The sequence below is a fragment of the Agelaius phoeniceus genome, chromosome 7 (assembly GCF_051311805.1).
Source record: "Agelaius phoeniceus isolate bAgePho1 chromosome 7, bAgePho1.hap1, whole genome shotgun sequence".
Lineage (NCBI taxonomy): Eukaryota > Metazoa > Chordata > Aves > Passeriformes > Icteridae > Agelaius > Agelaius phoeniceus.
The window spans coordinates 35469054-35495162 of NC_135271.1; the positions used below are offsets into that span (position 1 = coordinate 35469054).

Consider the following 26109-nt stretch of genomic DNA (forward strand, 5'->3'; position numbering starts at 1 on the left):
TGCAATTGTTGTAAATCATGTTATAACATTATGGAGAGGTGGTGTGTTTTCTTTTCCCCATCTTATCATGGTATAACCATATTAAACAACAGCTAAGCCCCAAGCATCTGCTCACTCAGTCTTCCCAGTGGGGTTGGGAAGACAATGAGAAAGTGAAAATGAGGAAACTTGTGGGTAGAGACAAAGGCAGTTCAGTGAGTAAAGCAAGAACTGAGCACGCAAGCAGAACAAATGAGGAATTCACTCACCACTCCCTGTGGGCAAGCAGGTGTTCAGCCATCTCCAAGAAAGCAGCACTCTACCATGTGTGATGGTGACTTGAGAATACAAACACCATCACTGTGCCTCCCTTACTTCTTCCCCAGCTTTGTACACTGAGCATGATGCTGCATGGTGTGGGATATCCCTGTGGTCTGTTGGGGTCAGCTGTGTCTGTGTCCCCTCCTGGCTTTCTGTGCATCCCCTGCTTCCTGAGGGGTGATGTGAGCAGCAGAAAAGGCCTTGACTCTTTGTGAGCAGAGTTCAGCAATGACTATAACATCTCTACTATCAGCACTATTTCCAGGACAAATCCAAAACATAGCCTTATCCTTGCTACTGTGAAGAAAATTAACTGCTCCAGCCAAAACCAGCACATATCTTCAGCACATTTTGTCCTTGTGTTCCTGGCTTTCTCTGCACTTCTGTAAATGCTTCTTTCTGGCCTCAAACCCCATTTTTTGTTTTATACCTTTCTCATGCTGAACAAAAATCAGAGATTAACATAAGGGATTTGTTTACATTGTGTGTTGGTATTTGAAAAGTTGTTAATCTCCCATGCACAGTCTCTCCGTTTTTTCTTTTACTTACTTTATTTTGGGGTTTTTTTAAGGATAGGAGGTTTGCTGCCAAGTGGCTAAATGACCAGTATGAGGGATATCCATAAACACATGCTTATGTCTGTGCATTCAGAATATTGTAGTCCATTGGCAAGAAATCTGGCATGCCCTTTCCAAAATCAACTCCAGCTAAATATTTTGCAAATAAAAATTGCAGTCAGTTAAACGACAATCAAATCAAATATTGTGTACTTTCTCTGTCAGCTGGGAAACCCTCACAAGGATCTGGCAGTTTTGGAGGTGTGCTGGGCAGCAGGACCACACAGAAGGAAGCTAACAGGCAGTTCTCTTACATAGAGAACCAGGTTTGTTAAATTGTTCAAGTTTTTCCTCTCTAATTTTATTCCGTTCCTCTCTTCCTCTCATTCTCTTTACTGTATGTTGTAATGGCACTGTAAATACTTTACATCCAAAGTGTTTGTAATCAAGAGAGCTTGGAAGAGATGGGTATAGGTTGGTTGGCAATGCTGTATCTTGTTTGTGAGGAGACATCATGAGTGAGAAAGGTCAGTGTCTAGCTGTGGAAGTCAGACTATGTTCTTCACATATGAGCTTTTAGGGAGAGAAGTAGAAATAGAAGGAAAGCTCATGACTGAGACTTGCTTCTCGCATAGTTCTGAATCTGCCTTTGTTTTATGCCAAACACCTTACATGTGTGTGACCGTGTCTTAGTCAGCATAGGTCTCAAAGCAGACTTCAGCCAAATGTGTACATTGAAAAGCAGATGATCCAGGTTTATGTCAGAATAAAGTTACTGAATTTGTGGCATTCTGCTCACATTTTTGTGTAAATTTCACAGTCTTTTCCCCAGAAGTTGTTTCCCTTCAAAATATTTTTTCTTCTTTTTCTCCCCAGATTTCATGGTGTATCTGCTAGCTTTAATTTACTTTGTTATCTCTGTGAATATACTTATCTTACTGCCCTGAGGGAGACTATTCCTGACATTGTCCCAAAACAAATTCTACATGTTACCTTAAAGGCAATCTCACTCCAAAAACTCGAGGCTGTATATACAGTGGTGAGATTAGACATGTTCAGTTTTCAAGTCTAAAATTGACCAACATTCCTTAGTCAACCAATTATTACCTCTTTGCATTGCATCATGTATAGAGCTTGTTTGGCCCAAGGCAGTCAGGGCACTGTTTTAATTATGTGGGTTTTAGTACAGCCTTTTAATATTTTTAATTGTAATACCACCCAGGATTGATCTGGGGATAGGTAGGAATCACGCCTTGGGTTTTTTTAATGTCAAAGCTTGTAAAGGAGATTTTAAAAACTGAAGTTCAACTGACTTAGCATTGGAAAATGAGAAGGGAAAGTGGTTACTGCAGTAGAGTTTAATGTTCATGATTTGTATGACTCAGTCAAAATTTTACCTATGTCTAATCAGTATTTAAACTCTCTGAATGTGTTACAAGTACTATCTCTCCACTTCTGGATGCCACACTGTAGCAAATAAAAAGTGGTGGGAATCATAGATTAGACTAAAGATGATCCTGTTTTTTCACTCTTGGGCTTTCTCCCTGGCCCACTCCACTTGGGCTTTGCAGACTCCTCCCAAAAGAGTGACTGTGGAGAGTAAGGAGGAGAACACATTCCGCAAGGTGCTGGGTACCCCAGCAAGAGGCTCTATTAAGAATTCTGCTGGAGCTGGAGCACCAAGCAACAGGGCAAACATTGCAGCATCTCCTGCATCATCAGTCCCGCACAGGACAGGCTTGTTGGAGAATCGGTAGGAGGGTTTTCTTCTCACTATGATACTGTAAAAATTCAGCTCTTTATAGAGCTACAGGTGGATAGAAATCTTCCTCTAGTTTTGCTGTTACTTTTAACAGGATGTTAATACATGCTTTTATAGCCTCTGACTGGTGCTGGCACTAGAGCTTTTAGTACAGCTTAAGAGTTGGGCAGACCAAATGCCTCACTGTATGCTATAAAAGTGGAGATTGCAGAAGATAGGTCCAAAATGCATGGAAGGCATTGAGGAATTATATTCAGTTGGAAGAGGGACATTTGCTAACCTTTCAGAAAGAATAACCACAAATTTTTCTGTCATCAGTGAAAAGAGGAAAAGAACACAACCCCCTGGTTCAGAAATGAGTGAAGATTATCCCAAAGAGAATGATTCTTCAACGTAAGTAACACTTGTTTTTGATTTTGCATTCCTTGTTCATTTGTAAAGGGATATTTTTCTTAAAAGAATGCTCTCAGCCACATGGACCAGGCCAGTCAGCTTATGAATATATTGGGTGCTTGAAATGAGGTATGTGTTCAGGGTTAATAAGGGAAATACAAACTACTCCAGCAGTTGATTTCCATGAACTGGCACATACAAATTTTGTGTCATCAATCTTTTGTTGATTATGTCAGTCAGAACTGCATGTGGACTACATGTGCTTTGACCCTTTTCAAAACCAAACTGATAAAGGGGAATTGCCATTTGAAGAAGAAGCTCCATGTGTTTGAAGTGAAATTTAATTGTAAGAGGGCTTCTTTAAATGAATTATGTGAGTTAAACTTATGTGTGAGTGAAGTTCTACTGTTCGTGGTCAAGTATTAAAGGTGATAGGAGAGAAATGCTTTAAAATAAGTTGTAAATATTGAACAGTAATATCCCATATCTTCCATAACTGCACTGCCTTCTACTTTTCTCTCGTAGGAATAATAAAGCCTTGAGTGATCCAGCATGGAAGTACTTGAATAGTAGCAGAGAGAAACAATTGAACCTGAAACAGACTGAGGAGAATAGGACATCAGGTAAAAAATTAATGTAAAGCCAAATGATACCTAGCCTTGACCAGTACAATTTTGCCCCTTTGGTACAACTTCAGCAAGTTGCTGCAGAGGCGTTTTTTCCTAATCTGCTATGCCATTAACTTTGTTGCTTCCTCCAGAGCCATATATGAGATGCAAATAACCTGCCTTCATTTTCAAAGCCTGTCCTGCTCTAGTGTGGCCTTGACATTTATTCTTCAGTGCTGATGCCAGCCCATGAGCCAGTTTGCTTGAAAATTCCAACAAGCAGTTTCAAACTGTTCCAAGCTGCCCTTTCACTTGGGAGGCAATTTCTGTAAACTCCTTTTTGCTTGCTTTCTTATGTATTTTTAAAATTTCCCATTGCTCTTAATGCCCATGTGAACTGTAGGCTGGTTTTTGTGATTGAGATGTCTACTGTTTGCTTTTACTTCCTTATCTCTTCCCCAGAACTTACAGGGGCCAGGACTCTGGTCCTGTTTGTACCAAAGTTCTGTTGGATACTGCTGTGGGACAAGGCTTTACAGACAATACAGAAATACTGGCAATATGTAGATAAGCTAGTAAGCAGCACTGTTCTTCAGTTTTATCACTAAATACTTAGCTTCTTTTCTCAAAAAGTGGAATGCATTCAAGATCTTGTTTTTATGGGGGAATGGTGGTGGATGCATTCTTTTTTTAATGCATCTCTCATGGCACAAATATGTTGCTGGAAGAGCTGGTAAGGTGAATATTTGAATGGACCTCTGAATGGACATCTGGTTTTGTCTTCAAAGTCAAAATTAGAGTCTGTGTATCCCTGCAAGTTCTTGCAAAGTTCTTTCATATATCTGCATTTCTGAAAATCGCATGGCTCAAACAACTTCAAGCTGGAAAAGAAGCAAACAGTTATTCATTATTCAAATTAAATTACACTGAGATTCGCTGTAATAGGTGGGGTTTTAACTCTTGAGAGCATTTTTTTAATGTGGCACCATCTGAGGCATTAAAATGTCAGGATCTGTCACAATGATATCATATCAATAAAATAACTATTTTGCCCTACATATGTAGTAATTTACTGTGGGAATTGGGAGTCAGAGGAGAAGCTGTTTTCACTTCTGCATATTTACCTTGAATTTTGAGAGCACTGCATTGAAAGTCAGGAGTTTTCTGTACCTGTGTCTTGTCTCTCTTAACAAGAGGTAGATACTTATTAACTTTCATGTAGTGAAGATAATGACTTTTTAATATTTCATATTGCACTTAGGGTTTGATGGAGACTGAATTGAATACCTGAAACTCCATCAAACCTTTACTTATACATCATTAATATTCACTTTAGTACTTCTAAGCATATGTATTAGTTATCTCCCAACCAATTCTAGAAACCAGTATTTGAGGATTTTTAAACCTTTTGACTAAATACCTTCAAACAAGTTGCTTGTTGTAAAAATAGCTGTGTAACCTGGAACAAAATGTCCTATGTTTCCTTCTCTTTTAAAGGTGTTTTACCACTGCAGTCATCATCTTTCTATGGTAGTCGATCCTCTTCAAAAGAGTACTCCACTGGCAGTTCCTCCCTGGACAGGTAGGGCTGATTCACTAGAATGAACTGTAAATAGCAGTTGTTTCACAGGAATTAAGCTCTTCAGTTTCCTGTGTGTTGATCACATGGTGCTTAGATGCATAACGTGGTGGATTCTCTTGGTTTTCTTTTTCCTTCCGGAGCACAGTGCAGTTCTTCAAAGTGTCTTCAACTGCCCTGCTTACATCTACAAACTCTGGTTACTGCTTGCAATAGAAAGACTTTGTAAAATCACTCAAGTCTGTTATAGTTGTTGTGAATAACTAGATAGTTCAAATACTGTATAAACTCTGGAAGTTGTCTGAACTTGTGCTTCATTTTTCCCAACTAGACAGATAGCATGCAATTCTATATTTTAATGACAGTATTTTAGCAAATAGTAAATCCTGCTGAGCTTGGGGTTCTTATTTGTCAGGTGCTGTGCAGTTAGACTCATGGTCTCTGTCCTAGATAGATGAGATACAAGATCAAGAGAGAAAAGAAGCATTGTCCATGTTTAAATGTTAGGAATTGAGGTCCATAGTTGGTGATTAGGTTACAAGAACAAGAGACTGGAAATTAAGACTCTGGCCCAGATGTGAATTTTAAGCCTATCTTGGGAGCGATCTCATGCTATGTAATTATTCTTCCTCTCATCATAGAGTTTGGGGAATTATTAAATGTTTTAAGACCAAAGACTTGGTTATACTGCATGTACACTAGTGGATATAAGAAGATTTAACCAAGCTAAGAATTTAACACTTCTGGAAAGAAGTGTTCTCTGTCACAGCTCTTTTTCACTGTGATACATTCCAGTTATCTTGTATGGCTTCACCACTCCTTGTCTTCCATGGTGCTGCGATTCCAGTGTCATGGACTATAGCTCTTTAAGGCAGAACATTACAAATCTTCTGTCTTCTTATGCTTTTATGTTTCTAGGTCTAGTGTATCCAGCCAGACCTCTTCAGCCAAAAGAAGCCTGGGATTCCTTTCTCAGCCTGCCCCTCTTTCTGTTAAAAAAATGAGATCTAATCAAGATTACACAGGATGGAACAAACCCCGAGTGCCCCTTTCCACCCATCCTCAACAACAGTTGCAAGGGTAAATTTAATTTTCTTTATCTAGTGTGCATACTTTGATCATCACAACATGCACATTCTTGTTGTAATTATTTAATTAAAAAAATAATCCTGAAATTAATGAACACTGAGGGAGGGAACCCTTTTCTTAGTTTGGAGGATATGTATTCCTGAATTCACATCTTGGGAGTTTGAGAGACATAGTAATTTCAGGTAATTAATGTTCCTTTAATGATGATTCATTTTTCTGTCTTTATGTGTGTGTGTATGGGTATGTATGTGTGTGTGTGTGTGTATATATATATATATATATATATATATATATATGCATTTTTTAAAAGTTTGATTGTAGAAATTCATGGGTGCTTTCCTGATAAATGAGTTTTCAGTTTAGGCTGAAGGGCTGGGGAACAACTCCAGTAAGAAGCTCTGTGGGGAGTGGTTGGGATGAAAATCTTGTGTGTTAGTAGTGCTGTGTTTGACTCTGGCAGCAGGTTTGCACATTGACCATTAGACACAAAGTATTCCAATTTTTTTTTTTTTTTTCAGGTTTTCAAACTTGGGAAACACCTGCTATATGAATGCCATTCTACAGTCCTTGTTTTCAATTCAGTCTTTTGCTAATGATTTGCTCAAACAGGGTATCCCATGGAAAAAAATTCCACTCAATGCACTTATCAGGTAAAACTCACATTCTGTGAAAGCTGTTTTTCTCCTTTACTGAGAAACTGGTTTTCTAATACTGAAGCATCCTTGTAGAGAGTCATTTGCCTGTATAGATAATAAAAGAAATCCTAGAGCTGTCTGTATTTTGGAGATTTACTTTTGAAATAGGAAATCAGCTCTTAAAACTTATAATATTGAGTTACAGGCATTCTTTTACTGTATTTCTAGTGGCAGAGTGAAATGCTTCAGAAGAAAATGTAAGAAATTGCAAAATAAGTTAGATGCAGAAAAGTTTATTTTAAAAACTTTGCCAGGTTGAGTTTAAGCTGATCACTAACTTCACCTGATATGTGGGGGCTTATGCCTTTTGTTTGGTAGCTGTGGAAAGTGTTCAAGTTTTGCATACTTAATCTTTCTCTAAATTCAGCCATTTGGGGTTTTTATTATATTTTCTCTGATGCACCTCATTTATTTTCTCTCACTAAATAAGATGCAGGATTATCAGAACCATTTGTGTTTCTGTTCCATCAATTTTTAATATCTTTTGAGGTAATTTTCTATTTTTGGTGTGTCATCTTGAACTCTTTCTACACTACTTGGGATCAGAGGTTGTTCCATGTGCCTCTTGAAATGTCCTTTCTCTAATTTTTATAGAAAGACCTCTGAAGGTTGTGCTCCATATACCTAATGGGCAGTGTGTCATCCTGTACAAGTCAGAGTTGATACTCAAAGCATCTACTTTGTCTTCTCTTGGTTTGGCTATACCATCTAACCTGGTGACTGTTTTTCTGGTTGATCAGTGATTGATTATCAACTGTGCTGTGGTTTCCTAACGTGCTTCGCAGAGCAGCTGTAGAGGGCCGGGACAGCACACGCTGTTCTTGGAGTTCAGCAGAGTAGCAGAAACTTGTCAAGCTGCAATAAACCGATCAGATTCTTGGGGTTAACTGAGTATGCGTTGTTGGGTTTGGGATGCAAGGGGATTACACAGGTTTTCCCTGTCTTTGGGTTGGGGGTTCTTTGTGTCATGCAATGTGACATCTTCCTATCACCTTCCTGTGTGTATCTAGCATGACCAAAACTTGTGCTTGCTTGGAATATATTTGGTGTGTATGTCCTGTAGCTCAGAGGCACAAGTAAAGTTAATTTCAAAAGTTCTGTAGCAAAGCTGACAGAAACACTAGCTTGAACCAAGGAACTCCTCATGGCTCTTTTTGCTACAGCTTTTTCTCTGTTTAAATGTTTTTACTGCTGAAAGATGTAAGGCTTGAAAATGAGTGGAAGTTTAAAAATAAAACATAAATAGAAACCGTTCTGATCATTCAAGTTGAATTTAGTGATTTTGTATTGCTTATTTTGGTACTGTGTGATATCATATTTCCTATCAGTACAAATGTTTTTTAGAAGCATTATGAGGTTTTTTCCTCATTGTAAAAGAGGAGAAATACATTATTAGAGCTTTATAAGGCTTTTTCTCTTTACCTTAAAAGATTGTGGATTGGGTTTTTTTGTTCATTTGAGTGCTGTTTGATGATGGCTTCAAATGAGATCTCAAAATACTTGAAATCTGATTAATTAGATGTTAATTAATTAATTAGATGTTAATTAATTAATTATATGTTAATTATATGTGGGATATTTTCGTACAGAACCCCTGAACCACTTATCACAGGACAGAAGCTTTTAGGAACTCTTAAAATAAGGTATCATGAGTTCTATTATGTTTCTCTAAAGTCCTGGAAAACCAACCAGTGTTTCATTGCCTTGACTTCTGCAGACGTTTTGCCCATCTGCTTGCTAAAAAAGATGTCTGCAGCCCTGAGGTTAAGAAAGAGCTGCTCAAGAAGGTGAAAAGTGCCATTTCAGCTACTGCAGAGAGATTTTCTGGGTACATGCAGAATGTAAGTATCATTGTCTGGAAACAGTTATGTGCAATTTGTCCAGTGCTTGGACTGTGTTGAACACCTGTCAAGCTTCAGCTGTGTCTGACAGTGACTTTTGGTTGAATGGCAATGATTGTTAGAGCAGAACTGCCTCAGTATTACTGAATGCAGTGAACTGAACATAATTCCCCAGTCTGTGTGTATTGGAGAAAAATACTGAATGAAGTTATACAAAGCCATTTCATTGCATTTGCCCTGTTTCTAGGATGCACATGAGTTCTTGAGCCAGTGTCTGGATCAGCTGAAGGAAGACATGGAAAAGTTAAACAAAACTTGGAAGAGTGAACCAATCCCTAATGAGGATAACTCACCAGGACGTGCTTCTGATGACCTCTCAGCCACCAAAGTTTATACATGTCCCGTTATCAGTAACTTAGAGTTTGAAGTTCAGCATTCTATTATTTGCAAAATGTAAGTGTGCTTGACAGCTTTTTTCACACTTACCTTGAAAGACTAGGAAGTGTTCCCATCTCACAAGACTTCAGCTGCAGTAACCACAACTAAGAACTGTGTTTTATCCAAGGCTAGATATTTAGAAGAATACTCTCTTGTCTAGAAGTGCTGTGAACTTCGCACCACGCTGGCTGCTGCTGCAGGCCTTCTTTAAACAGTTTCATACCACCTAGTTCTTCATTGCATTTCCAATGGAAAGCCTTTGTGCTTTGCTCTTTGTATACCAGTTGTATGAGAATAGAGAGAAAAGGGGGTTTCAGCCAAGTAATGTTTCCTCTTAGGAAAAGGGCATGCCACATTTTTAATTTGATCTTTCTAAGGGCTTCCAGGAAATTTTCTTCTGTCTCTCTACATTCTTGCAGAAAAAGATGTCAACCAATATGTTTGGGCACTCATTGTGTGTGACCTGTGCAGCAGATGTATTCAGCTATAGCAATCACTTTGATTTCCTCCATACCTGATCATTTGCCTCTCCAAAGCAATCTGTGCATTTTTGTTCTAACCCTTAAACAAATGTTTCAACTTCTAAAGCATCAAACAGAAATTGCAAGTTCCAACTTTGTCCTGAGCATCAAACAGTTCCATTTTGATGAGTAAAAATAGGATGAACTGGGAAGTCACTTTACCCTAAACCATGCAAATGTTTGTTAGTTTCAAGTTTATTTTTTCATCAGACTTGCACGAGCATGTTTCTTTTTTAGGTGTGGTGAAACAGTCACTAAACGAGAACAGTTTAATGACCTCTCCATTGACCTTCCTCGAAGGAAGAAATTCCTTCCTTCCCGATCCATCCAGGATTCTCTTGACCTCTTTTTTCGGGTATGTACTTTGAGGGGGGGTTTTATGCATTGTGGAGTGTGTGCAGGTCATGCACCATATGGAAATTCTGATTGTACAGCTGATTATTGGTTTCTATGACAATGGTTTGCAGGCATGTGAAATAACATTGAACTTTTTTGAGGTTTGTCCATTAACAGCATATGGAAGTTTATATTGTAAAATGCTGTGCAGAAATTAACTGATGTAAAATAGGTAAACTTCCCAATTTTGTGATGAAAGAGTTGAGGTGTAAACAAATACAGAGGAGAGAAGGGAGGCTGTCACATTGGGATAATCACTCAGGAAGTGCTACCTCTCCTGGGCTAGGATGCTTCAACAGCTTGTGTACAAGCCTTAATTAGCATGAAGGAAAAAGCTCATGCAAGTACAATAATTTAAAAAAAATAGCTGTAATATGTGGATGGTTGCTTTCTAAGTAGAGCTCTAAGGTGAAGCTTCTGAAAGCTGAAAATGAACTGTATGTCTGTGAATTGGTGTTGTATTTTGTCAAAACTTCAAACAAACTTTTTTTTCCTCTCTGTATAGATAGTACTTTCAACAGAGAGAATAGCTGACGTGCTTTTTCTTCTAAAACGTGGTGGAGGTCTTAGGACTTAAACCCTAAAATTTTAATGTAATTTGACTTCACTTAAGGTAAAGTGTTGTAGGAATATTTGATGGGCAGGTTATGTAATTTCAGGAAAGGAATGCTTCCCCTTTTGATGTCTGTCCACACCTCTACTCTCATGTAGCATATCCTTGGTAAGTTTAGATGAGGATACCTTTTGAGGAACACAGCAGAGGTTTTGAACAAGAGAGAGAAAATTTCATGGCACCACATCCACTGAAGATTATTAGGGGGAAAAAAAAAAACAAACCAACAAACAAGTCCTGTGTATGGGAGAGAAAACTGATAACCTCACAAGATTGTCTCCTCCTTTTGGAAGCTATTTTGTGTCATAATGGTGGCTAATTCGCTGGTCTCCAGTAGACTTGCAAGAAGAATTCCACCTGTGTTAGTGGATATGATGTGAAATTTTATGGTCTGCTGCCTGTCCTCCTATTAAATGTCCTCTACTGCTTCAACTTGAAGGTGATTATAATTTTAAGTGGTTACTGCTGTTTTGAAGAGTTTGTGTAACAGATGTGATGTATTTTTGGTTGGGATCTCTTTGATTTCTCTTTTGTTCCACAAGTAATTTCTCTGCTCCCTTAAACAGGCAGAGGAGATTGAGTATTCCTGTGAGAAGTGCAATGGAAAGTCTGCTGTTGTCACACACAAGTTCAACAGGCTTCCCAGGTAAATGCTGACACCTGTTCCTCTCCTTCCTGGAAGCATGTTACAGAAGTGCAAGCAAAAATCCCTTGAAGAGTAAAGCTGGGAAAATGAGCAGGACAGCATGTACAGTGGTCAGTGTGAAAGAGGTGCACCTGCAGTCAGTCTTCATGCTGTTCTTCAGTTTCACTCTGTAGAAGCCCTTGGAAACCCTCAGCAGTACTTGTTTCTTCCTCCCTATCACTACACAAGGAGGACTAAGTTCTAAGTTTCCCCCTTCCCCTTTTCTTGGGATTGCTGGGATGTGAAGGAAGCAGATACAGAAAATATATTTTGGAATTTCAATATTGTACAAGTTGAGTGATGAACAGAGGGGGTGTAATTACCTGTGTCTTGCAGATAAGGGACGGTCAGCATTTGCCTACCACCCCAAAGTAATAATCTGGCTTGGTCAGGTGAATGCCTTTGGAAAAAAGGCTTACTTGGATTTTGAATAGGTTTTCTATGACTTCTGTCTTGAGATGAACATTTGTCCTTCTCTTATCTCTCTCAGGGTCCTGATTCTTCATCTGAAACGATACAGCTTCAATGTAGCATTGTCTCTCAATCATAAAGTGGGGCAGCAGGTGGTTATTCCCAGATATTTAACCCTGCTTTCCCACTGCACGGAAAGCACCAGGCTGCCACTGACGCTGGGATGGAGCGTCCATTCTGCCATGTAAGTGTGCAGCTTTGGTCCCTGCTCTGTTAAATCATGTTTGTCACAAGGTAGGCACTTCTCAGATCTCCTCCAGAGGATGTCTCAGCAAGGAAGCATTACATTTATGCAGCTTCAGATGTGTGCAGCTGGTTTGTAATGCTGCTGTCATAAGAACATGTTTGGAAAGGAAGCATGTTAGAAGCAGTAGGAAGAGATAGTTGGCATTATCTAGGGAATATTTGGTAAGATAATATTCTTCACTGTCCTTGAAAATAACTTTATATTCTTTTTAAGAACACTTCTGTTAGTAATTTTTAAAATGTAGGCCTCTCAGTCCAAAGTAATCTAGATTACCTTTCCCTTCAGAGCACTCTAACTCTGCTTAGAAGACAAAACATCCTACCCTTTTCTGCTAATTTCCACTTGCGCCTCTTGTGCTGTTATTCATTTTTCATTGTCTTTCCTGTGCCACTGTAGTATCTGAGCACTTTGCATGCTGAAAATACTCTCTTCTTCTCTCTGAGACTGTTACTTCTGTACAGCTGCCTGACCTGAGACACAGAGATAAAATATGGCAGTTGTCACATAGGAAGCATGTGGCAGAATGAGGAACAAGAAACCCTTAGGTCTCTTGTGGCCTCTGCTGAGTGACATAGCCAGGGTATCCATAGTGAGCTAGGACACATCTGGTGCATATGTTCAGCAGTGTGGCAGGTGTTTTGCCAAATGTTTAGTGGTGGTTTAAGATGTAAGTGGATGTTTCCCATGAGTTTAACAGTAGAAATCTCAAACGCAACAAACAGTTTATGCTAACCAGAGCAGCAATACTTGAAAATAGGTTGGAAATAGCTTTCCAATGTTTGGAGTTTTTTTCAGTCATGGAAACCATTGTGATTGACCAGGGAGTGGAAGGGGAACTAGGCTGGAGAGAAGCAGCCCTGGTTTAGGGGGAAGATTAGAAAAGATTTCTGGAGTGGCTACCATCTGTTTGATAGATGTGTAGTGATAGTGATGGACTTTGAGGAGCCCATGAAAGGATTAAATGGAGCAGGAAGTTGCTTCAGAGGAATCTAGGTAAGGCAGGAGAAATTAAGATGTGGGATATGTCAGAAAACCGGCTGATCCAGACAACAGCAGGAGACTGTGGTTTGGGAGCAGGAACTCAAGTGTTGGTGGGAATAAAATATAAAGGAATGAGTTGTCCTGACATGGGAGCCAAGAGCCTTTAATTTGCAAGCTGGTCCCTGAGGGTGCATCGCCAAGAAGTGAATCAAGTTTAAAGGATTATACATGGTTTTGAACAACTGTTGTTTATTTATAGTGTGATGAAGTTATTACTGTAAATCTAAGCAATTAGCAAGTACATAATGGTATTCTGCTTGTTCTTTTGGTCGTGGATTTGCATGCATAGCAGACAAGTAAACTTATTTTTTAAAGACTGTAACTACTGCAATAAATTATTTTGCTCTTTTAATAGTTCCCGTCCATTGAAAGCCTCGCAGGTGGTGAATTCCTGTACTGTAAGCACTTCCACACCTTGTAGGTGAGTTATAGCTCTGGAATGTCCATGTTCAATGGCCTGGGGTTTTGTGGCCTAGGTTCCAAGGCATTTTTAGATTTTCTAGTTTTTTCTGGGTTTTATGTTGTAAATTATTTCAGCTACTGTGTTTTTTCATATCTGAGTTTTATTGGTATTACATGGTAGCTGAAATTAACATCAGTGGTGCAATTTGCCTTGTTTAAGAAGCAAAATTATTTCTACTTCTGCAATCTAGCTCTTTGTTCTGACTCTATGGAGCCAAAATGGGTGTTTTAGGAGCAGGTGGTTGATTCCTTAAGTTTATTTGCAAATATGAGACGGCCAATTTTTGATACTGTGAAAAATGTGATATCACGTTGGATGGTTTTGCATTGAGAGATGCCCAAAGACCAGATTTACTGATAAAACAGAAATTGTGACTTTCCCAGACTCCTTTGTCTTCTGTTCTAAAGAAGCAAGAATTTATCTTAATGGAATTTTGCAAACAGCAAAATGAAAAATTGGTGCATTTTTGTACTTCTTATATCTGGATAATGTTGTGACAAGCCCTATGTCCAACTTAAAAAACTCAAGTCAAATGATTTATGCCAAATTCTATGTGTTAATGTGGCCTTGTCTCAAATTACTTCAGTCTGGGATTGCAAGGTAATAAAGTACAGCGTCCTTTGCCATAAAAGGAAGAGCCACACACTTAGTTACTTTTAACTTTGTAAGCTGTTACTGCAGGCTTCAAGTAAACGTGTCAGTTAACCCAACAGAAAAAAGCTTTTCTGAAAACCTTGACTGCTATATTAATAAATTGTCATTGTCCATTGTTGCAGTTTGTTCCCCAGTTGAACAGTGTGAAAGCAGTGTTTCAACAGTTACTTTGAGACATGTTTGTATGATGCTACAATGCTGTGAAGTTCTATAGCCATGTTTTTAATTTACAGAAAATACACTTTCAAGTCTAAGAGCTCTGCAGCACTCTATGTAGATTCTGACAGCGATGATGAGCCATTGAAACGCTCTGTTGCCCATAGCCAAAGGTTGTGTAACATACAGAGTAGAGACCAGCAACAACTGCAAGATGAGCCAGAAAAGGTAAGGGAAAAACCCACAAACTTTCATGTACTAGATCCTGTATGTGCTCACGTCTGCTATGTGCTTTTTTTAGCATAAACTGAGTGACATTGATGTCAGATGAGGTTTTTTTCCTCCTAATTAGCACTGCAGTGCCGGAAGGGAGTGCTTTGCTAATTGACCTCTCTATACAGTTGTCTTGGGTTCCCACTGGGAACAGGAGTAATTGCATTGCAATTGAACTTGAGTTTTCAGGTTATGGATACCAGCTGCTTAGCAGTTTGGTCAGTCCTTTGGGTAACTTCCACTAATAAGTTCCTGGGCTGAAGTATAATGTGCTGTCAATAATAAAAGTATGCAGTAAAACCCTTGATTAAATTAGATCCAGTACAAGTTGGGCTAAGCAAAATATTCAGTTGAGAGAATTTCTTGCACATCCAATCCGTGTCCCCTTTCAAGTGTGGCTTTTCAATGTTTTTGGAATCTGAAGCTAACAGTCTTTGTAGGCGGACACAGAAGTGTGAAGAGACCAAGTTCACTGGTGTAATGGCACAGTTAATTTCAAATTGCCTTTGAGCTTTTCCTTGTGACTAGTGTTAATGCTGCCAAGATGCTTTTTTTGCCTGTCAGGCCAGTGTATTAGCAGGTAGATGAGTTGTGTGGGAAGAAATGATGACCCAGAAGGGAATAGCAGCAGCTTAGAGGATTGATTGTCTTGCAGTACCACTTTCTTCTGTTGAGAGTGCTGCAGGCCTAGTGCATAGGACAAGTTTCCTGCATCTCTGCTTCTGTAAAGCTTTTGCTTCACTAAAGTTTTTGACAATGCTCATAAAGGGTTATTTTAATCAAGGAGAGACTTGCGGCCTTGATTATGATATTAAGGGACAGGTGTAAATGTGGATGAATAGCAGTAGTAACAAGAGGAAGATAGCTACAGTTTTTGATCTGATGGGAAAATCAAACCAGGGGAGGATCCTGACCCAGTCTTTAATAAATGACAGATACTGAGTATTAAATTTTTAGAAGATCCACAGCTAGGAAGAGCTGCCAGTTTGATGAAGCTCAGAACTACAGATAAGAATGATCTTTACAAATCTGAGAAACTGCATAAAAATAGGAGAGGTTGTTCAGTAGGAACGGGCTAAAGGTGCTAATCTTACCAGGATTAATGGACTATAAATGTGGGATAGGAACAGCTAGGAAAACAGTGGGCCTTCAGAAAGGTCACAAAAGGTGACAATCTCAAGGTCAGGCAGGTTGAAAGAACAAGTATCTAGACAGAACCATAGCCTACATACACATTGTATGAAGTAACCCTCCTTTTTTCCTCAGAATTGAGCTTTAGCTGGAGTTCTGTATCCATCTTAAGGCTCTGGACTGAAAAGTTATAGATTAACCGGAGAGGGGCCACAGGAGAGGAACATGAATGGTCAGAGGTCTAGAAAGGAAGATTTTGAGAGAGAAAGAGCCAGGCAAGTGGTCTTCAGTTTGGTCTTTAGTTCAAAGAAAAATGTAAGCAAGGCTTGTGTCATCTAGGAAGGGGAAGAAGTTAATAGAAACACTTGAGGTGATTCCTGTGCCTGTGGTGGATAGAACAAGAAGTAATAGACTAAATTGCAGACAGTAATTTTTAGATTAAATATTAGGGAACACTTCCTGATGGTCAGGATATGTAGGGATGGAATGGATTGCTGTGGGAAAACACTGAAAACCCTTTGCTGAAGGTCTTGTGTCTGCTGTTCTTCATGGCACATCTATGCCTGGCTGCAGCTGGAGGAAGGAAACAAGCTTGTCTTTGAAGTCCCTGTTATGTACCTTTCAGAAAAGGTATTTCAATCTGTCCTAACTTCCTGGAGTTTTGTTTGTGGGGAAGAGTAGGTAGTTTCTACTGCACAATCCCTCTAAGTGCAGAAATTGTGGGAATAAAGCATATTAATTTGAATAACAAATTAATTACAGGCTTTACAGCCTGTTGTGGGAAAGAGATGATGATTCCGCATAAATTATTTTATTCTGTGGCCATGCATATTGGCCACTTCTCAACCACAGGCCTGGCCATCTGTGTGTTACCATTAACCAGGTTCTCTGACCACCTCAGTGTTGTCTTGGGAGACCTGCTCCTGGTTTTTGGAAGTGGCAGTACTGTTGCTGCACCATTTCTCCTGGTATGATTCTCAAAAGAGCTGTGGATGGGGTTGCATTAAGGGCTTGGTGGTCACTTTGTCTGGCAAGTGCATCCCTTGCCAGGCACTCCTTGCAAAATGTCCCTGCTGTGTGGGAGAACAGCTGGAATAGCATATGTATATGGCACTGGATGGTAGGGGCAAACAGCAGTTGTCCAGCTAAACAGGGCACAGATTCAATTCCTGTGATTTCTGATTCTGCAGATGAAGTAGTATTTGAAGGACTTCTTAAAAATGCTTACTTAAAGCAGCCTGTCTTAGAGCCTAAGCTATTTAAAATCTATGCAAATAATGTCTAGTAGAAGAGTTGTATTCAAATAATGCACAGATGCTGCCAAGTCTTTAAAGTCTATCCACTGAATTAGTGGTAGTTGTTGGCAGAGATCCTGGAACTAGGGCTTGCTGAAGAGCTAAACCAGTTTTGATGTTGGTAGCCTACAGGTGCAGAGAGAGAAATCAGAAAGCTTAGAAAGGTATTCTGCTTTACTTATCCAGTGCATAAATACCTGTGAGGAGAAAGGTTTAAATTTGGCCCCCCTAATTCTTGGAGGGCAACAGGTCTAGAATAAGCAGTTTAGTTAGCTAATTCATTTACTAATCTTGTTTGATAAGGCAGTTTTAATACTGAAATGCTTGCTGTATTTGAGTAAAAAGCAGCAGTAAAAATGTAATTTTGTTCATTTTAACAAAGTTCTGGGATTCATCCTAATACAGTTTGCAGTAAGATCTGGATAAGTGCGTTTTAATAGAAACTATCTTACCCCATTTTAACATAATATAGGAAAAGAAGTTCTAAGCATATGATAAATAGTGTAATTGTGTAAACATGCATACATGGAGGTTAACCTCCTGATTAACAGTTAATATTAAAATGATTGAAATTACTATATTATTTGCAAATTTTGGTGGTGTAGGAGTTGATGAGCATCAGCTTTAGGAAAATGAACTATAAAAAGGAAAATTGAGATGAAGACTAAGGTGTTTTTTCTTTCTTCCAAATGAAAGTCATTCTGTTCTCCTTGGGAAAGAATAATTCCCCTTTTCCCTCTTTACTGTTTTCTTACTTGGTTTGCAACTCCTGCACTCCTTCCTCTACTCACATCACGGTTTCATATGACAAATCTGCAGCACAAAACCTAATTTTAATTGCTCTTCATACCAGCTCAATTTTAGTTTCTGTTCATCTATCCCTATATTTGAGTTCAGTTACTCTCATGTTGCTGCTTCGTCCTTTGTTAACAAACTTGCAGTTTCCCTGCTTATATCTCAGCGTTGACTTGCCAGGGGCTTAAGAATTCATCAGAACATAAAGGGGAAACATGTTTTGAAGGAAAGGAAGGAGGAGTTAAGAATTAACTTGTGTATGTCAATCCATAAGGCCTGTAAAAACTGGTTGTACTTAAATATTTTTCTGTGGAGTAAGGGTAGTTATAAAGGCTGTCTCTCCCTTGAGTCTCATATAACTATGTTGAATGTTGACAGTGCCAAGCTCTCACCTCCCTGGGGTTAATAAAAATAAATCTCCACGGAAATGTAAAACTGATGTTACATACCTGTTTATTCAAGCACTTAATCATAACTCCATTCATCTCTAGGGTTCAAAAAGAAGTAAAATGGAGGGTGATAAACCCGAGCTGGGTAATGCTGGTTTTGATGGGATGAGCGAAGATGAGCTCCTAGCAGCTGTCTTAGAGATTAGCAAAAGGGAAGCTTCTCTGTCTCTGAGCCATGATGAAGATAAGCCCACAAGCAGCCCAGACACTGGTTTTGGAGATGATGAAATTCAGGAATTGCCAGAAAACCTGGAATCTATGGAGATGGAGAAACCCAAAACAGTATTAGACTCAGGTAAGGCAAAGCAACCCTCTTAACTGGACTCAAGTGGGCTAAAGCAGGTTACTGATAACATCAGGTTGGTAATGGCTGGTGGTAGGAACTGGATGCAAGTGCACTGCTGAAACTGTGACTTGCTCAGAGTTTTAAGAACTTAAACTTTATAATTTCCCTATGTATAAAGCATTTAATTCATCAAACTGTGAAAATGTATTTTCTTGTAAGTCTGTCACCTCCATGATTCAAAGTTAATTTCCTTTTTTTTTCCTCTCTTGATTAACACATGCTTCCTCAGGTTCCTGTGCCAGACAATTCAATTTCCTAATATTTGGCCATGTCTAGAACTGACTGTTCCATGAGCAGAAAGTATTTTCATTTCTGTAGCTGTTGCATCCTGGGTAGCACAGTAGCAATGTTCTCATGGCATAAGACTAGAATGCTTTCTTAAATGCAGCTATTTTGTCACTAATTTCTAATGAATTTAACTATATCTCTGTATTTTTTTCCAAAGCTTTTTATGTGAGAGTAGACTTAAGCTTAAGACACTCAAGTGAATTGTGGCCTCTGACAGAGAGACATGTTTAAGTACAAGGAGGAGCCTGGGTGTTCTCAGTGTGGGAAAGTTGAGTCTTCCTTTAGCCAGCTGAAGGAAATAGAAGTGGTTTATCATATATTGTATGCTGCATGCTTTCCATCAGGTTTTTAGCTGCAGTAGCATGGAAAAAGAGACCAACAATGTGCTTGTATCCTCTAAGAGCCAGGAGGACACGAGCACATTTTTTTTCATTAATTAACAACAGAATATCTCCCCTCTGTTACCAAAAATTACTCTTATTTCAATGGACAGCTCTTGACAGCCTTGATGGTGGAAGGCTGTAAGAATAATATTATATATGTGATCATCCTGCTTCATGCCCTCCTTTTTATACAGCAATGTTGCTTATGGTGTGAAATAGAGTTGTGATAGAATATGGCCATATAAACGTATTTCTGTCCAGGTTTTCTTTGGAAAGTACAATGTAATTATTTGAAGGCTTTTTTGTGACTCTTAAGCAAAAAGTATGTGTTTAATATAAATTCTGTATTTCTTCTTATACTGGAAGTTTTCAAAGCTCATGTAATGTATTCTGGGTTTTTTTTCATCTTGAAAGGATTAGACTGATGGATTATGCTTCTGGTGCTGTTGGTCTTGTGTTTAAGGGTTCACAGATACTGAGACTGCCTTGTATTATCCTTGTTAATCACTAATCAGCAGATGTTGAAGTCTGCACAGGACAAAACCATGAAGTTTCACATGCTGCTGCCTGATAGCTGTTAGAGCAGATGTTGCCCTTTCTTAGTTGCAAGCAAGAATCAAAGTGTCCTGCATCTGCAGGAGTGTATGCAGCAGCTGAATGAATGTTCATTTCAGATGTTCTGTAAAGCACTTCTGCCCTCGTGTTTGCTTCAAGGGTGAACTAAGAAGTTACCATCTTCATGCACCTTTTAAAGCTGTGCATAGTGCTCACAAGACTGAGGCTCTTAGCTGAAGCAAAAGGTAGCACATTTAAACAGTGCTTGAGATTTGTGGTTTTTTTCATCTTGCATTTGGTTTGGCTCTTATTGTGGCTTCATCTGTAGTACTCCGAGGTATAATATGCAATGCAAATTTTTATAATCCATGCTTTCTTACAGAGAAATTCAGGTTCATGGCTGGAGAAACCTAGTGGTGTGTGGCTTCTGTAGTTAAACTTGCTGCTTCTGAGTGAACATAAAAGGCTAAGAAGGGAACAGGTTCAGGGATTAATCAAATGGTTCATTGTGCACCAGTTAAAATGAGTATGATATTGCACTTTGGAGCTTTTTCCATTTGACTCTTGTGTGGGTGTTTTATGGTGGGTGAGCTCCCTGTCAATAGATGTCACTATGCTGCAAGGATTGTGGTGATTTAAAGAGGACTTAGCTGGTAACAAACAGAAGACTCAGAAGAGTATAAACTGTACTTTGTGATTCCTCAGGTCCTGCCAATTTCACTGAGATAACTAAAGATTTTGATGAGAATAAGGAAAACAAAACTCCAGAAGGCTCCCAAGGGGAGGTTGACTGGCTGCAGCAGTACGATATGGAGAGAGAGAGGGAAGAGCAAGAACTCCAGCAGGCACTGGCTCAAAGCCTTCAAGAGCAAGTAAGAAATAGTTTGCTTTCTTAAGCTGTCTTCCCTAACGCTGGTTACCTGAAAGCTAAAGGAAAAGCTTGCATTCAGGCAGTAACTGCAAAGGAATTATTCTGCTTTTTTTTGACATAACCAGATGGAAAAATTTTTGGGTTTCTTCTAGCTCCAGTGTCAGTAGAGTGATGACACTGGATACATCTGGGCACATTCTGAATGTGCTTTGAAACCTGTGCATCACATCACAGACCCACAGATTTCTCAGAGCTCCCTATGCACTTTTGTGCACTCATTTGTCACATTATATTAAAAACCATGATAACATCAACTAAACTCTTCCTCTCTGACATCAAGATCCCAGCCCACCTTTAGCTTCTCTGACAGTTTCTTGCAGTGTGTCATGTCAAGACTTAGTGAAAGAGGCAGGTTTCAAAGCCAAGGCTAAGATTGGCCATGTCAGGTCAGGCTAAAGATGTGTCTATCCTAGGTGTGTTTCTGGTGCTAGAGAGCAGGGGATGCTTGATGAAGAATGTAGGAACTGAGCATTTATGTGATCCTTCCCTATCAGCAAAGTGGAAAAAAGATCCCAAATAATTTAGTTGAAAACAAGTCCTTTAAATTAGGCTTGGAAAGAATGGGCTTCTTGAGTTGTGTGCTCACTATCTGTATTCCACTTGAATTGCAAGACCTGTAACTGATTTCTACAAGTTTAACCAAGCAGCAGAGAATAAAGCAAACACTTAGCCAGGTCTTCCTTTAAACAGGTGCCCTTGTCTGCTCTCTATTAATACCAAAGCTGTCATGGTTTTCCTTATGAGATCTGATGTTTCCATGGCTCTTGGATTTTGTTCTCTCCCATTATTCATTATGAGGTGCTGGTATGTTCCATGCCAGATGTAGCTTTGATTCATCAATGCCGAGTAGTTTAACAAAGATTCCCAAATTCTTTAGAAATAGTGAGATAAAAGGCCTCATGCTAATAATGTAAAAATGCCCTTTGAGTGTGTTTCTGCTACAGTTCTGAAGCAAAAATCTGCTATTCTAATGATTTGGGCATGGAAATGCGGTAGCTGTGGTTATCTTGATTTGAAATACATAGTTGGGGTGCTGCATTCAGGTGTGCTGAAAGCACTCAAACCCTAAATTAAGAAGCCAGCTCATTAAATATTATTGAGTGGCTTGCCATAGCTCTGGGCTTTCAAGAGTAGTGGGAGGAATAGGGGCATGATATTATCCAAACATTTGACGTGTTTGTTGACTTGAGGCTTCTTTGCTGCTTGGTCATGGTAATATTTTTAATACCTGGTTGTTTAGTGATGTCTTTTTGCATCCTGCTTTTGTGGATTGCACCTGTTAGATATAACCACTGGCTCCACTTTCAAATGGCTTAAAAATAGCAAAATCTGTCAGGATTTAATGACTGTGTCCTCATCTGGCTTTGGTCAGAAGCAGACTAAATTTTGCTGAAGTGTGAGGAGCTTTGTGTGTAAGTGACAGCTTTTTTGAGCACAGGGTTACAAATTCATTCAGATGCTTTTCAAATTAATGATCCAGGGAAAGCATTTGGTGTTACTGGAGACTCGCTCTGCTGCATACCAAACTTCAGGAGCTTTGACAAGCCTTAATGAAGGTTTGTCCCAGGTTCTGTTGCACGGGAACATTGGACTCTCAGTGGTTGCAAACATTCCTTCACACAGAACCTTTAATTTACAATGTCAGGTTTGTTGTAGAAACCAGAGCAGCACAGTTTCAATGGAAAAAAAGAGCACCACAAGAATTTTAAACAGTGAAATGTCTCAATGAGCTAAGTTTTGTTCTCTCCCCATTAGGAGGCACGAGAACAGAAAGAGGATGATGACCTCAAACGAGCCACGGAATTAAGTCTACAAGGTGAAACTTATTTAAGTTCTTCCAGTATGTTGCTTTTGAGAGAAAATTGATATGTGTGTATGAGTGCAGCTCCTGCCTGTCAGTAAGACAGCTGGGATTCATGTTCTTTTGGTGTGTGCTTTGTTGTGTTTGGCGCTCGAGGTCAGTTTTTCTTGTTCTTGGTTGTGAAAGCAAATGCCAGGAAAAACTTAAGCTGAAAAATTACTTACTTCAGTCTCTTTAGTTTTTAGTTAGATATAGAGATATATAGAGAGATATGTGTAATATATTATAAGCAACACATATAATACACATTAATGCATAATATTAATTTAGAGAAAGCACAGTGGATCTTGAAACTTTGCATTCCCAGCAAAGCCAGCATGCTAATGGCCCTAGTCAGAACATAAGGATTATTTGTTACTTGCATTGCTATTTTAGGGCTGATTAATAAATGCCCTAGTCCTGCCTGGAAAAATGAATCAGTGCTGTTTCTGTCAGATATGGGATGGGAGGAGGACAGACCTCACTGCAAGGTATAGCTCTTGGGGGTGAAGAAAGAAACCCAAAATGTGCTATCTGTCTCCTCCAAGTCCAGACAGTGCTGTAGGCCTCCTCAGGCACTGTTTAACATTTGTGTGAGGCTGGGATGCAAGTCATTTCATACAATCTGGCAGAGCAAAGCATAACTGAGAGAAAATTCCTGCTCCAAAGAGGGAGAGGGAGGGATTATAAAGTATTGTGTTAAGATACTTGTAGTTGCTCAGGGCCTTTCAAAGGCCCTCAGTTGTTGCTGGATAAACCTGTGGCAGTTCCTAAAGAGGAGTTGAATGCTGCTTAGGCACCCCTCACCCTGAGCTCTGACAAAGTGACCAGTCCTTCTTGAATTTTCCTTGATTGATATCCAGGAAGAATTCAAGGCTAGAGATCTTTCATCCCCTTGATTTGCAGTTGCTTGGCTTAAACACGAGCATTTCTCTGCTACTGTCTCATTTGTAAGGTATCAGGAAGCAGCTGTTCAAGGAGATGTACAACATCTTGAATGCAGAGCTGGTCACATTTGTCCTATGAGGGATCCCAGTGATGCCATAAGCAGAGAACCAGTAATCCTCCTGGCACTGTTGGTGCAGTGGCCTTGAGCAATTCCTCTGGGAGGTGCTTCGTGCACCAGCCTACCAAGGTGGCTGTGTTTCTAGGCTGTAGTCTACCCTACAGCCCAAGTGAGTGTGGAAAGCAGCAGCAAAGGATTCCCAGTTAAGTAAGGGAGACATCTGTAAACTTCCCAAGAAGATTACACTAATCCAGTGACTGATGATTTAACAGGACAAACAGTGTGAGAATCTCTTTGGCAAAACAACTCCATCACAGCTGGCGTGATAGTCTCTTGTAAACAGATGAGAGAAAATTCCTGAGCAGTGTCCTGTTAATCTCAACTTCTCATCCACCCGGGATTCCACAGCTTTAATTTAACTGGTGAAAGCATAGCTACTTCTCCTAATGAGAACTGTACAAAATCTTAAATTAGTTGGGTAGCTGCAGAACCCCAGGAAGTTTGGAACAGCATGTACAGGGAGCAGTGGTGCCTTCCGGCTCTTTACAGAAAGCTGCGTGCATTTTGCTCAGCCAAGCAAACTGGAAGTTCCTGTGGTGAGCAGCCTTCTTACCATTGAAAACAATGAAAAGATGCCTGCTGCCAGCAGTAGCATTTTGATGCCAGTTTTAATTCAAAAATGCACTTTGTTCATGCAACTTATAGTTAAAAGTGTAATTCATAGCTTCTCGTTGCAGGAACTCGCAGCTCACTGACCAGACTGGCTGTCCTTCTTTTGCTGTCTGTCCTGTCTGCAGCCCACTGGTGCTCCAGAGCCACTTGGGTGTTAACTGCTCTTTTGTCACCCAGCTGTCATTGCCATAGTGCCCTTTTGGAAAAGTATGAGGGAGATGGTGCTAAAATTAATTCCAAGATACTTAACTGTTGCTCTGACAAGTTGGAAAAGGGCAAGAGCTTTTTTTTTGGAAATTCCAGTATCCCCTTGTTTTCCTTAAAAATGAAGCTTGAAATTTTATTACACCTGTTTATGTGGGTAGATATACCTCAACCTGTTGTAAATTCCTGTGTGGTCCACAGCTTGTCATGCAGTTATCATTGTTTCCTTGCTATCCAGAGTTTAACAGCTCTCTCCTAGACAGCGTTGGCTCTGATGAAGACTCTGGGAATGAGGATGTTCTGGACATGGAGTATTCAGAAGCTGAAGCAGAAGAGCTGAAAAGAAATGCTGAGGTGTGATCCATGATTTCAAAAGCCAGCTGAGAAATATAGCTATTCTTTATAGTCTTGAAGGTAGTTTTACAGAGCAGGTGTAGAGGCTAGAAAGGTATTTATATTCTAAAGTGAAAACATAGAAAATTTCTGTACTTAAGTCTTACTGTGTTATTTTAATTACAAAAAAGCCCCAAACCAAAGCAAACAAAACCCAAAAAAATAAAATTAAAAAATCAGCTGTGGAGACCTTCTGAGTTTCTCTAAGATACTCTCTTTGACATTATTGTCAGCGAATTCTAGAGGTAACATTCCTGGTCAAGAGAGTATTAAAAAATAAAGTGTCAAAAGCTATTGAATAGAAATACCATGTTTCCTGTATGTAAAGAGGGTGTTGTCCACTGACATTATAGGTGCAGGACGAGAATTTGGGCTACATATCCTGTATTAGCTGTTGAATCTGTGTACCATTATCAATGGTATGTCTTTGATATTTCAGAAGTAAGCATGGTGTTCCTTTTTGGCTTTTCTGTTTATTTGCTGGATTAATTCTGACATCAGTGGAAGTTGCTCAGGAAATGGTTGTTTAGAAAACTTTGCAGTGTAGAGCTCATGTCAGCATCTGTTCTGAGGTCAGAGAGGCTCCTTGGCATGCTCGTTGGCTTGCTGATAGATTAAATACACATTTCCCACTTCTGGAAGGACTCCTTGTTTGGTGTGAAGCAGGGTGTCTGTTTCTGTAATCCTTCACTGGTTTGCAGCTTTGAATACAGTAGCCAGAGTTGATATCTCAGGTATAATTCATCTTGTCCATAAGCTGTGTGGGGGGAAAAAAGAATGCCTGAAAGCTTTAATTGTACTTTTTCTTCCCCAGACAGGAGAGCTTCCTCACTCCTATCGTCTCATCAGCATTGTCAGCCATATTGGAAGCACATCATCTTCAGGTAAAAGATGCCACATTTTATTCTTCATCTCTTACCTAGCTTGAAAAATCTGTAGTACAGAATTACCATAGCATAATTATTTATAGGAAAGAATTCAGGCAGCAAAGCAAATCTTCTGTCATGACTTGCTGATGGGGGAGCAGGTTGGGGATATC

General features: G+C 39.5%; 1 protein-coding gene across 2 annotated transcripts in view; it reads left to right on the plus strand.

Annotated features, from left to right (window-relative positions):
* USP37 (ubiquitin specific peptidase 37) overlaps window positions 1-26109 on the plus strand; it is a 34886-nt gene that overhangs the window by 4230 nt on the left and 4547 nt on the right. Inside the window, exons 4-22 of one of the 2 annotated variants that reach the window (XM_054636593.2) lie at window positions 1083-1183; window positions 2429-2610; window positions 2938-3012; window positions 3538-3635; window positions 5118-5202; window positions 6118-6279; window positions 6807-6938; window positions 8701-8824; window positions 9072-9277; window positions 10021-10138; window positions 11359-11438; window positions 11968-12132; window positions 13592-13657; window positions 14587-14737; window positions 18495-18747; window positions 20730-20896; window positions 22711-22771; window positions 24916-25031; window positions 25885-25954. In XM_054636593.2, coding sequence (XP_054492568.1) covers window positions 1083-1183; window positions 2429-2610; window positions 2938-3012; window positions 3538-3635; window positions 5118-5202; window positions 6118-6279; window positions 6807-6938; window positions 8701-8824; window positions 9072-9277; window positions 10021-10138; window positions 11359-11438; window positions 11968-12132; window positions 13592-13657; window positions 14587-14737; window positions 18495-18747; window positions 20730-20896; window positions 22711-22771; window positions 24916-25031; window positions 25885-25954 — 2412 coding nt within the window. The remainder of the gene's footprint in view (window positions 1-1082; window positions 1184-2428; window positions 2611-2937; window positions 3013-3537; window positions 3636-5117; window positions 5203-6117; window positions 6280-6806; window positions 6939-8700; window positions 8825-9071; window positions 9278-10020; window positions 10139-11358; window positions 11439-11967; window positions 12133-13591; window positions 13658-14586; window positions 14738-18494; window positions 18748-20729; window positions 20897-22710; window positions 22772-24915; window positions 25032-25884; window positions 25955-26109) is intronic. The other variant, XM_077181568.1, reaches the window with a different exon arrangement.